General features: G+C 39.1%; 1 protein-coding gene across 1 annotated transcript; it reads left to right on the top strand.

The window, feature by feature from the left end:
• The first annotated feature begins 214 nt into the window (after positions 1–214).
• Positions 215–1,099, top strand: Fam240a (family with sequence similarity 240 member A). Its single transcript, XM_015497386.2, has one exon. The coding sequence runs from the start codon at positions 368–370 to the stop codon at positions 602–604; it is 237 nt and encodes a 78-aa protein (XP_015352872.1). The 5' UTR covers positions 215–367; the 3' UTR covers positions 605–1,099.
• The last annotated feature ends 12,221 nt before the right edge of the window (positions 1,100–13,320 follow it).

The following is a 13,320-nucleotide window of genomic DNA, read 5'->3' as shown; positions in this document are numbered from 1 at the left end:
GGCGGACACAATATCTTTATGTGGTGCTAAGGATCGAACCCAGCTCCCGGCGCATGCCAGGCAAGCGCGTTACCACTTTAGCCAGATCCCCAGCCCCCTAAAAATATTTTTTTTAAATTGTATTAAAAAAGAATATTAGACCCGAGGCTTGCCTGTCCTGGGGTGGGCAGTGGGAGCAGGGATGGGGACTATTTTCCACCTGGAAGGAGATCTCTGTGATTCTGCTACTAATTCGGGCCTGTAACCTTGACCGGCTTAGGCGGTCCTGTAACTCTCCACGCCTGGTATAAAAGGTGGAGACCCTGAGGTTTCAGGACCCCTGTGAGCCCCGGAGCTGAGGAGACAGAGCAGATTCATCTCAAAGGGGATGAACAATCAGTACGCCCGCCGCCGGGAGGTCTTCTGGGGGAACACCTGCCACGATCTCAAGCGCTTTTGGGAAAGAGAGATTGGCAAACAAACCTACTACAGGGAGTCGGAGGAATATCGTCTGGGAAGGAGCGCACTGAGGAAGCTTAGAGAAGAATGGAAGCAGAGGCTGGAAACAAAGCTAAGGCTACGGAACAATCCAGACGAGACTGAAAGGCGGGCAAATGTTGGCTGAGAGCTTCCTGCTCCACTGACCACAGAGGACACAAAGCACTGAGGTCACGCTGCTGGAAGTCAACTCAAATCCCCAAGTCCCTTTGCCTTGCGGTTGGATCCCTGCAAAGGGGGTTCCCTGCCAATCCTCTCCCAATGCGCATGCGCCTCATTTGCCGAGTCAGCCTTCTCCGTGTCGAGGGCAAGTTTTTATTCCAAGTGGCTCTGAAGATGAGCTTATTTATAATCAAGGCTCCAGGCAGCATTCTTAACTTTTACATAATTATCTTCTAATTTTTTAAAAAGCCCCACCTATTTCAACTTCTTAGCATCCCAGAAGGGGTTCCCAACCTTCATGGTCAGAGTATAAACATGGTCCAGGGGCTGGGGAGATAGCTCAGTTGGTAGAGTGCTTGCCTCACAAACCAAAAATAAATAAATGAATAATAAATAGAAATGGCACAGGAGTTTCACTCCACCATCCCGCCTAGGAAACAATTGTTTCAGGTAATCCTTTCTCTTGTTCTCTTTCGATGCAAAGAGAAATCGCACCTCTCTGCAGAAATAAAGGTAATTTCAATAGTCATTAAAAAAAAAAAAGAATATTAGTAAGCAAACAAATCAGTATAACAGGATGGAACAGATCGACTGGGCAAGAGGATGGTGATAATGAGATAGTGAAGAAATACTTATTTCTTGTGACAGTCAAGCTGAGATAGGCTTGATGAGGAGTGAGCCATCTGAAGCTCTGAGTATTGCAAGAGAAATAACAGCAGGTGCCAAGGCCCTGTGACAAATAAACACAGAAGTTCAAAGAACAGAAAAAAAAGCAAGTGTAACTGAGTTGTTTTGAAGAACTAATAAGAGTTTGTCAGATTTAGAGATGGGCAGGTAGGAGGATCAGAATTTACTTAAGGCAAAGAAAATAGTATCATGTATAGTGCAGGAGCCATAATTTTAACATGTTTAAGGACATTGTAATTGGTCTTGTGGGCCCAGGAGCTAGTTGTTAGTAATAGGCTGTGAAATAAATTCACACAAACCAAACTTCTGATGCTCACTATGATATGATCAGAATGCCAGTTTTAAATATGATTGCCTGGAAAAGTCCAGACAAATAAGGTCAGGAATATGGAAGGTCAATTCACAAGCATATTTAAAAATGTTTTTTAAATTTTTCCATAATTTAAGTTCACCGTGAAGATGGAACAATGGCTATAGTAGAGAATACTCAAATGAAAAGATACACTAAAAAGGATAAAAGAAAACAAAACAAAACTATCTTTGATAGATAGAAGCTATCTTTGACAAACACACTGATATGTCTTGTCCAGGATTAATAATTTGTTTCCCTTATGAAAAAGTGCATAACTCTAACTGTCATGGCTTCCAGTCTAGCAAACTAAATGTTACTATGCAAGCGAATTACAAGACACTAATTTTTAATGTTCTAGTGTATCTTCCCAGTTAAAATAAAAGTCCCAAATTGTAGCAAATGGTAAGACAAAGAATAATTAAGGAGCAATATGCCCATAGTAGATATCAACATATTATTAACAAAGCTGTAAACCTAAAAAAATGACAGGGGAAGGAAGGAAGGAAAGGAGGGAGGGAGGGAGGGATGGAGGAAGGGAAAAGAAGGAAAGAAAGGAAGGGAGGGAGGGAAGGAGAAAGAAGCTTGTTTGTCATTTGAATATTGACTGGAAGTCTCAGCTTCTGAGCTACAAAAAGATTCTAAATCATTGTACCCACATGTTGAACACTTCTGTCTAAAAAAGTAGTAAAAGTGTGTGATATAGTAAACATGAGAACTTGATTTAGGAATTTATTTACTTGATTCTCCTCCTTGGAATGAAGAAATAAGTTATTGTTATATTAACTTTTTGTTTTATGGATTTTAAAAATAGAACTTTGTGTCTACTTTGTATCAGTTTTTCTGATGATCATAAAGGAACTACAGAATACAAAATTGTGGGTTTAGGTGTAACCTATTTTAATCCTTGCAAACATTAGATTTTCACTAAAATAAAAAAATAGTTATAATGCGTATTTGTGATTTTTTTCCCTTGACTTCTTACCATGTGAACCTCTTTCCTATATTTAGGGAATCCTTCATGAATGTTTCTTAACATCTTCCTCCCATAAGCAGAAGATGGGAACACCAAATAATCTCTTTCTCAGATCACCTAACAGGTTGAGAGGGAGCACATGACCTGGCTTCAGCATGTCATATACAGCCATCTGGGGCTTTAAATCTGAAGCTAGTGTTGCAAAGAAGCAAGGCAAGTGGATAATTTTTCTGATAGTGACCACCCTGACTGCCCCGTCCATTTTCCAGGGGCAAAGGTCAAGAGTGTGTTCAGGACCAGTGACATGAGCCACAGCTCTACCATCCTGCAGAGACCACAGGTCCCTCCTGACTGCCTGGGGATGGTTGCTCTACTGGCTGGCCAGTCACCCTTCCTTTTTCCCCACTCTCTAATCCTGGTTCCTCAGTCTTCCCGAAAAATTTCTGAGATGCTCAGTATCATTTCAGTAAATTCCTTTTTTGCTTAAACCAGCTTGACCTAGAATTCACTTCAATGACCAACTTTCTATAGCTGTACCTTTCTGAAGTTTCCACATTTTATTTACGTTAAAAAACAAAAACCTCTAACATCATTTTATTACCCATATTGTCACTGGGAGATTATATGCATGGAGATTTAACTGGTATGTGTTATAATCCAACTGTGCCTGCGTCTTTTTAAAATTGGTCCCTGTGATATCCAGAAAACAAATGAAAAAAAATGTCATGGACCTTATGAAGGTGGGTGGCATGTGGAGGCCTAATCAGAGGTAAAGAAAGTCTAATTAGAGGGTTGGAAGAAGAAACCAGGTAAGTGTGACAAAGTTCATTCTCGGGAGCAACCAGCTTACAGGTGGTGTGTGCTCTGCTGCTCTCTGCCATGAAGTAAGCTGGCAGCATCAGTCTGTCCTTTCTGAAAAGGCCAGACCTGGTCTACCATTGCCTGGTTCTGAAGGGTGAGTCTGCAATTCTGAGGTTCAATATGAGGAAGGCCACTGTTGTTTTCACTCACCTGAACCATGGCCTTTACCTAGACTTTTAGTAGTAAAAGTTGTGCAACTGCACAACTGTTTCATAACTTGACAGACGAGGACTGAGTTTTTATTTCACCACCTCAGACTCTTAACAGATTTATACAAATTCTCCTAGATGCACTTTCAGAGTAAAATTCTATCTATTTTTGTTATTTTTTTTCTTCTTGTCTGAGGCTAGATCTAATCAGGACAGAGAAAGCTACAGTAATTTAAACAGGAAAAGTTTAATATTAAGAATTACTAAGTTACGGGATTGGTTTATAAGGGGCGGACTGACTAAGAAGTTATGAAAACTCCAAAGAATGTAAGAACAGGAAACATAAGGAGCCCCCATTAACCTGAGATCAGACTTTGTCGAGAGCTTGGCTGTAGCTCATGGAAAGGCATGGAAGTCACTGTTGTGGCCTGTGCTCATGAATTTGCTGGAAATGCATCCTCTAGGGTGCCAGGAAAAGTGGTTGGGACTCACCAGTGGCACTGGCTACAAAACTGGTTGAGGCAAAAAGTAAAAACCTGTTTTTCCTCTCCCATTGTGTGTTAGTTGGCTTTTTGTCACTGTGGCCCAAATGCCTGACATATATCACTAAGAGGAAAGATTTATTTTAGCTCATGGTTCAGAGGTTTCAGTCTAAGGTTGGCTGGCTCCAAGCAGAAACATCAAGGCAGAAGGGCATGGTTGACAAAAGCTGTTCACCTCATTGCAGCCAGGAAGCAGAGAAAGCTAGAAGAAGGGGGGAGGGGGATAAAGTTCCCAAGGGCATGTCACCAAGGACTTGCTCCCTTCAACTAGGTCCTACCTCCCAGTAGTCCATTATCCATAGATTAATCCACTGAGAAGGTCAGAGTCGTCATGGTCTAATCACTTCCTCAGAACCCCACTTCTGAACATTGCTGACATTGCTGCAATGGGAACCAAACCTCCAACCCATGAGCTTTTGGAGGATGTTCCAGATACAAACCATAACACAGTGTCTTTATAGAACCTCCCTACTGACTAAACTAGCTCACAAAACAACAACAACAACAACAAACCTTTAAAGGTTCCAGACCTGCTTGCTTAGAACAGGCAAATCACAGAGCGAATTTGGAACTGAAAGGTGACAAATCTGTGACCAGCACACCTGGATGTTGATTTGAATGTATTTTGTGGTCACATCAAGTTGATCAAATTTTCTGATACCATCAGTTGCTTTTGAACATTCCAGGTAAAGTAGTGAATATCTAATATCTGTGCTTATACAAAGTCTTCTGAAAATCCTTCTCATCATCTCTGTTAGAACATAGAGAATTTTTTCTTCTTTTCAGGTGGCTTATTACTTATTCAGATGATGCTGATGGTTCTGCTAGGTTTTTTTTTAAACTACTTTTATTTCCTTTTCAATAAAATTTTGTTCCCATTGTTTTCCTTTCTTAGGCCTCCTAACTCTTATGGATTTATCACTTTTTAGAAAATGTAATGTGCTGTCATTTCAGCCAGTTCTCATAGGGAAAAATGTCTGTGTTTTCAATGTATATCTTAACTTGTCTCTGTCCTGGTTTTGGGGTAGAATAGAAGAAATAAAAGATAAGTGGAAAGAAGACAAAGGGAAGGAAAGGAAGACTATGACTTTATCTGAAAACCTTGTGCTATAGTTTCTCATACCTTTTCTCCCCAAGCCAGTCATTCCCCCAGTCCTATCATTTCCAAATTCCTGAGAAATCTAAAAATCCTAAAATCACTGTAAGTTCATTCACTTTCCTAAAGTTGCTGGAAAATTACTCACTTGTGAAAAGTGCTCTGTGTAATGTACCAACATGTGTTTTTAGAATAGATTAAGCAAAGGAAGATATTTTAAGAAACCTAAAATATATGGTACATTACAAACTTTATCTATTAATGAGATATAGGGACAATGTCAATCTAAAGATCCTGAGAACATCCCAGTGGCTCAAGAGGCTGAGGCAGGAGGATCCAAAGTTCAAGGCCAGCCTTAGCAACTTAGTGAAGCCCTAAGCAACTTAGTAAGACCCTGTCTCAAAATTAAAAATAATAATAATAATAAAAAGGGCGGATGATGTGATTCAGTAGTAAAGCTCCTCTGAGTTCAATCCCTGGTACCAAAAAAAAAAAAAAAAAGATCTTGAGTAGCCAGGCAATTGTCAATTGCTTTGTGATCACCAAACTAATGAGATACCCACAAACTTTCCTCATGAAGTTTCCTTTAGATGAAGATCCCAAGACCCCAGAAGGCCAAGTTGAAGTCCCCTCTCCAGGACCACCTCCAACACCCTCTCGAGTTTTGGGTGGCTCTTCTGCTGAAGGAGGTTGTTCACCAGCCCTCGTCCTCAAGAGTTATCAATCTGTGCCCCCTCCAACTTCACAGAACACATGTCTTTTTCTTGGTGGTTCCTTTGAAGTCCCTACCTCATTTGAGGGCAGGCAATCGAAGCACATCATTTTTCAAAGATATCCTCCTCACCAAATTGTCTCTTAAGCATACCTCTTTCAACTCATTCAGGTTTCAACCAGAGAAACAGAACCAACAGGAGACAGGCATGAGGAGACTGACAGCAAGGAACTGGCTTATGTGATGTGGGAGTGGCCAGCAAATCCAGAGGGCAAGCCATGAGGAAGGGCAGGCTGGAACTCTCTCCCACAGGAGCAGAGGCTGCACCCCACATTTGTTCTTCTTTAAAGAAGCCTTACTCTCTCTTTAAGCTTTTCAAATAACCGAATCAGATCCACCCAGATTATCTAATATCCCTTAACGTCACCCTACCATGAACTTTAGCTATATCTGCAAAACACCTTCTCAACAACACCTACATTAGTGTTTGCTTGAATAACCAGGGACTGTAGCCTTGCCAAGTGGATGCACAAAACAGAACATCACACCCTTATTATGGATTGGATGTTTTTAGGGTTGTAAAAACAGTGCTTGAGTATTTCTTTTGAAAAAATCTGCATCGTATTTTAGCACTTACTTTGGAATTTCACATCTATTATGACACTTTAACTTCCATATATAACATCTTGATGCTCGGCCTAACAGAACCATTCAGACTAATGAACCTCTTGTTTGTTGAATTTCCCAAACCCCCCAAACTCACTCTCCTCCTATTCCATAGCTCACTGTTCAGGACATATCTTGGCCTCTCTGTTTCCTAAACTGGCTACCGGTTCTGCAGTTATGACTGTACCCCAAGAGTGTTAGGCTTATTTTTTTTTATTACTGTAACCAAAATAGTTTCCACCACCTCCCAGCAGTTTATTCATCTGTCAATGGATTAATCCACCCATGAGGTCAGAGCCCTCATGTTCTCCAATCACTTCTCCAAAGTCCCCCCTCTGAACTTTGCTGCATTGAGGAGCAAGTTGTCAACAAATGAAACTTTGGAGTGACATTCCAGATGCCAACCATAGGAGACAGCATGTCTGGTTCCTCTTGGCTCCATATTTAACAATTCTCTTGGTTATGTTTGTATTGTTCCATTTTAGCCCTACATTGTCATCGATCACTCTGGATTTCCAAATCTATTCCTACATTGTTCAAAGGACATGTCTTTTCCCAATCCATGTTATACTGTGCCTTGACATCAGGAGAGCTTCATACCACTCTGCACTAAAAAATTCCAAGCTAAGCAAATTTCAGCACCTTCCCTGCCAGTGATACAAACCAGTGAGTGATACAAACCTTGTTACCCAAGGAATTAAATACCAAAGCCACAGTTATCCAAAGCCCTTTGTAGTATTATTCTTGCAGAATTTTCTCACAAAAATAAATGATTTGCTTTTCCTCAAGGTACTCTATTTTCTCACATTTCTTAACTGACTTGTGCTCTCCTGTCCAAAATGTCTTGGCCCCCATTTATACCTACAAATTCTTTTTTGTTTTTAAAATCCTTGAGTGGATGTTATGTTTTCCTCTTCACCACCTCACACTCCTTATAGTATCTACATTACTCTGGCTTACATTAGAATCACTCCACATGTTGTTATTTTCCACCCATTCCTAGATTGTAAGCTCCTTGAGGACAGGGACCCTTCTAGTTTTTGCTTCTATTGCCGCTAGAATCTAGCACAATGCCTTGCCCAAAACACACATTTAACTCTATTTTTCAGAGGTGAATGTAGCTAATCAGGTCATTATTTTTCTAAACATGTATGCAATGAACTGCACATGTGATCTCTATAACAGAAAACATGGCTTTGAGTCTTTCCTTATTAGTCTTATCTCTTCTAGTTCTCATTCTCTTCAGCTTTAAAATGAGAGGCTTGGCATGGGCCAGATGATTTTCAAACTTGCTATCTTCTTAAGTTCCATAATTTTCCAGTGCTTACAACAAGAATGCTAGCTTGTTTTCACAGTTCCTTAAAGCAATAATGTTGTTCTGAGGAAGAAGACATAATAATAATTCAGGGGATAGGTTGATTTGCAAAGATTATAGTCATTTGGCAGATATGACCCGCCCTGCCCTGTCTTGCCCTCCCTGGGAAAGCTTGCTTCCCAGAACCCTTCCGTAAGAGAGCAGAAAATCTGGTCAAAGGTGCGAGGATGGTAGCAGGTAAGATCTGAGCAAACGAAGGGAAAGAAGAAATTGAAGGCACCATATCAAAGAGAGGTAGATAAATTAGAATTTTGGAGCCTTGAAGAAAGAATACAATCAAAACAAACAAAAAGCCCTTTTAGTAATAGGAAAACTTGCCTAAGAATATCTACTCTTCTGATTTTGAAAAAATAAATTCAGTTTAGGTTATTTCTAGGTTTACAGGAAAATTGCAAATATTGTACAACATTTCCAAATATACTCCATTCCTAGTTTTTCCTATTGTTAATGTCTTCTTACCTATGGCGCGTTTGTCACAACTAATAAACAAATGTTGAGACATTATAATTAACTGAATTCTGTAAATCTATACTTTATTTGGATTTCCTAAGTTTTTATCTAACATTATTTATTTATTTTCAGTGCTGGGGATTGAACATGGGACATGTGCATCCTAAGTGAGTATCTAACCACTGGGATATACCACCAATACCCAATACTCCATTTTCGTTCAGGATCCCTTCCAGGGTATCACATTACATTAAGTTGGTATGTTCCCATAGACAGTTTTCTAACTTTCCTTGTTTGGAGTGATCTTGATGATCTGAGAAGCACTGGTCAACTATTTTGTAGAATGACCCTCAACTGGGGTTTGACTGATGTTTTCCTCATGGTTAGACTGGGGTTATGGGTTTTCTGAAGGAAGACCACAGAGGTCAAAGTGCCATTCTCATTAAATCATATCAAGGGCACATACCATAAATGTAACTTATCACTGTTCATGTTACCCTTGATATCTGGCCAAAGCAGTGTTTATCAGGTTTCTTTGCTGAGAAGTTAATCTTTTTTTCCCTTTTCACACTGTGTTCTTTAAAGGGAAATCACTAAGCATAGCCCACACTTGAGTGTTGGTTCTCCTCTGACTTTATTTCCTAATTTTCTCCAGATTTGTCTTGTTTTTATCATAGTCTCATTGTCACTCTGGCTCCATCTCCTGCATTCCTTTCTCCCATCCCCTGATATAGCAGCAGTCATTTCCTTTGTGACAGTCGAATCTCTATGAAAAACCATTCCTTTTTCCCATCTCCATTTCACAAAAATATGGTATGTTAGTTACTATTACATTACAAACTACCCATAAACTCAGTGATTGAAAAAAAAAATGACCCTTTACTTGCTCACATGTCTGTGGATTAGCCAGTGGTCAACTGATCCAGGCTGGATTCAGCAGAAAGGCTCTCTTCAGGCTGTGGTTCTGTCAAGCTCAGATTTTCTGCTATCTTTACATTCTGGAACCCAGAATAGAGAGAGTAGCTACCTACATGGAGAATTCTGAAAGCAACCACAGAATGCTAGAGGACAAGCCCTACTGCACAAACTCTCACTAAGCCCCAGTTTGCATCATTTCTGTCAAAAAGCCAAAATATGTCATATGGTTAAGTCCAAAGTCAAGGTGAGGGAACATACATGCTGCCTTTGTGAGAGGAACTGCAGAGCCATGGGGCAAAGAGTGTGGATACAGAGATGAACAAAGAATTGGGGCCAGTTATTCAGTACACCTCAGTTAATCATAGTAGTCTCCAGTTTCAGTGCAGGGAAGAACCACTTCTTGGTGACCACTCCAGATATGGGTATGAGCCAAGAGAAAGCAGTAAGCATTAGTTGCATTGATCTTCAGCCATGGCATTGGGGGAAGTTGGCTTGGTGGAAAGTGGAGCTGGGGGTGGGGTGGGGGGACCAAAAGAATTAGTAAATTAGGAAGATTTCATATTCTTCTTATATCAAAGATCTTTAGCTATATTTTATCTTTGGCTCTTACATTCTCTTTTTCTTACTTCCTCCCACAGATATTCCTGAAAAATAAAGGGTAAGGGGTGGGGAGATAACAAATCAGTTTCTCAAACTTTCCCCCAATCCGATCTAAATCAATTGAACAGAAGCCTGCTTCACGCTATGAAAACAACTCTGTGACCACACAATAGGATACATTATTTAGATTTTTTTTTCAGTGCTGGGGTTGAAACCCAGGGCCTCACACATGCTAGGCAAGTGCTCTACCACTGAGCTGCATCCCCAGTCTTTAATGGAGATATTTTGTTTCTCACCAATCTCATTATCAGAAATTCCCTGTTGATGGTTCTGAAGGCTTTTTCATATATTCAGTGACCATTTGAATTTCTTCTCTTGAGAAGTGTCTGTTTAGTTCATTTGTCCATTCACTAATTGGGTTATTTATTTTGGGGGTGTTACGTTTTTGAGTTCTTTATATATTCTGGATATTAATCCTTTGTTGGAAAAATAGCTGGCAAAGATTTTATTCCATTATATAGGTTCTCTCTTCATGTTCTTGCTTCCTTTGCTGTGCAGCTTTTTAATTTGATACCATCTTATTTACTAATTCTTGGTATTATTTTCTGAGCTTTAGGAGTCCTATTGAGGAAGTCCTTGCCTGCACCTATATGTTGGAGTGTTAGTCCTACATTTTCTTCTAGTATTGCAAAGTTCTGATCTAATTCCTAGATATTTGAACCATTTTGAGTCAACTTTTGCACAGGATGAGAGATAGAAATCTCGTTTCATTCTACAAACACTGTGCTTTTATCTATCTACTTATTTGTTTATTTATTTATTTTTAATATATGACAGAGGAATGTATTACAATTCTTATTACACACATAGAGCACAATTTTTCATATCTCTGGTTGTATACATAGTATATTCACACCAATTCATGTCTTCATACCTGTACTTTGGATAATAATGATCATCACATTCCACCATCATTTATAACCCCATGCCCCTCCTTTCCCCTCCAACCCCTTTGCCCTATCTAGAGTTCCTCTATTCCTTCCATGCTCCCTCTCCCTATCAAACACTGTGATTTTAAAAGAACCCTCACAACAATCCTTTACGTCTTTATTTGCAGATAAACAAACCAATGTCAATAGAAGGATTCCAGTCAAGGACTCTTTGACCAAAACAATTCAGTCCTTTTTACTATGGAATGAGGGTTGCACAAATGAAAAATCAAATGTGAACAGTAGCTTTAAAACATAATATTCATCTAATCATATGATGTTATGGGAAACTTCATTAAATAAAATATTCCCATTTATAATTTAATGCAACTTGGAAAAATTTATTTATCCCGTGGTTTTCAAATATTTTTAATTTATTAAAAAACTAGATTCAGCTGGGTGTAGTGGCGCATGCCTGTAATCCCAGCGGCTGGGAGGCTGAGACAGGAGGATTTCGAGTTCAAAGCCAGCCTCAGCAACTTAGCAAGGCACTAAGCAACTCAGTGAGACCCTGTCTCTAAATAAAATAGGTCTGGGAATGTTGCTCTGTGGTTGAATGCCTCTGAGTTCAATCTCCAATAACAAAAAATTAAAAAAAAAATAGATTCAGGGGCTGGGGTTGTGGCTCAGTGGTAGAGGGCTCACTTAACATGGGTGAGGCACTGGGTTTGATTCTCAGCACCACATAAAAATAAAATAAAATAAAGTTATTGTATGTTCATCCCTCTACAACTAGAAATTAAAAAAAAAAAAACTCTAGATTTATATATAGTTCCTAAGTTGTGCATGTGTTAAATGGTAATTGCTAACTTCACAAAAACTCATATAACACTATTAAATTAACATATTATTTGAATTATTTATGTTGCAGTCATTGTGAGTATATCAGCTCCAGGTAGCACATAATATCTTTTGTGTCTTTGCCACATTTGATTTCTCAGCTCAGAAATATGGAAAAATTGGCCTGATGTTGACATTTGATTTGGGAAAACACTGAATTTCCTCTTATACCTGAAAAGCAACTTGAGAACATTTTAGAGTGAGAACCCTTTTTTAACGTAAAAGATTGATGGGTAGTGAGGATGTGGGAAAAAAGGTACACTCATGCACTGCTGGTGGGACTTCAAATTGGTGCAGCCAAATGGAAAGCAGTATGGAGATTTCTTGGAAAATTGGGAATGGAACCACCATTTGACCCTGCTGTCCCTCTCATTGGTCTATACCCAAAGGACTTAAAAACAGCATACTACAGGGACACAGCCACATCAGTGTTTATAGCAGCACAATTCATAATAGCTAAATGTTGGAACCAACCTAAATGCCCTTCAATAGATGAATGGATAAAAAAAATGTGGCATATATACACAATGGAATATTACTCAGCAATAAAAGAGAATAAAATCATGGCATTTGCAGGTAAATGGATGGAGTTGGAGAAGATAATGCTAAGTGAAGTTAGCCAATCCCCAAAAAAACAAATGCCGAATGTTTCCTTTGATATAAGGAGGCTGATTCATAGTGGGATAGGGAGAGTGAGTATGGGAGGAATAGATGAACTCTAGATAGGGCAGAGGAGTTGGAGGGGAAGAGAGGGGCATGGGGTTAGAAATGATGGTGGAATGTGATGATCATTATTATCCAAAGTACATATATGTAGACACAAATTGGTGTGAATATACTATGTATACAACCAGAGATATGAAAAATTGTGCTCTGTATGTGTAGTAAGAATTGTAATGTATTCTGCTGCCATATATAAATTAAAAAATTTTACATTAAAAAAAAGATTGATGGATATTTACTAAGTGGTTCACACAATTAAAATAAGACTTTGGGCATGTCTTCCAGAGAATCAACACTTTGTAATTGTCACCTGTGATCTACATGATTCAGATACCTGAAATAATATCTTATGCAACCCATGTTATGACCATCTTATGTAAGTGGTAAGACTTGCTCCATTTACCTGTTATGTAAGTATAATCACATTTCTTTAATTTTTCCGGTCAATATCTTGAAAATCAGTTTACCATTATTCTCAAGAACAAGAATATTTTCTTTCAAGACCTCTCTGTGTCCGCCACCCAAATAATTTAAGAATGCAATCTAAGGCATAGTTCTGTTTTCCAAATACCATGTAGAAAAAGAAAGATTGGAGTCTACAAGTACTGTTGCTATGGTTGCTACCATAATGTTTTGTTACTGAATTCTGAATTCTGGAGCCTGAGTCCTCCATTTAACACATTTTATACTAAAATATTCACTGAACATCTTTGACATGCCAGATGCTAGACGAGGCACCAGGCATATA

This window comes from Marmota marmota, unplaced genomic scaffold (genome assembly GCF_001458135.2).
Source record: "Marmota marmota marmota unplaced genomic scaffold, marMar, whole genome shotgun sequence".
NCBI lineage: Eukaryota > Metazoa > Chordata > Mammalia > Rodentia > Sciuridae > Marmota > Marmota marmota.
The sequence above is the reverse complement of the archived record's forward strand: the minus strand, read 5'-3'. Positions and strand labels throughout refer to the sequence as shown.

Excerpts from the sequence above, each read along its gene's own strand:
- Fam240a (XM_015497386.2), top strand. The coding sequence starts at position 368 with ATGAACAATCAGTACGCCCGCCGCCGGGAGGTCTTCTGGGGGAACACC.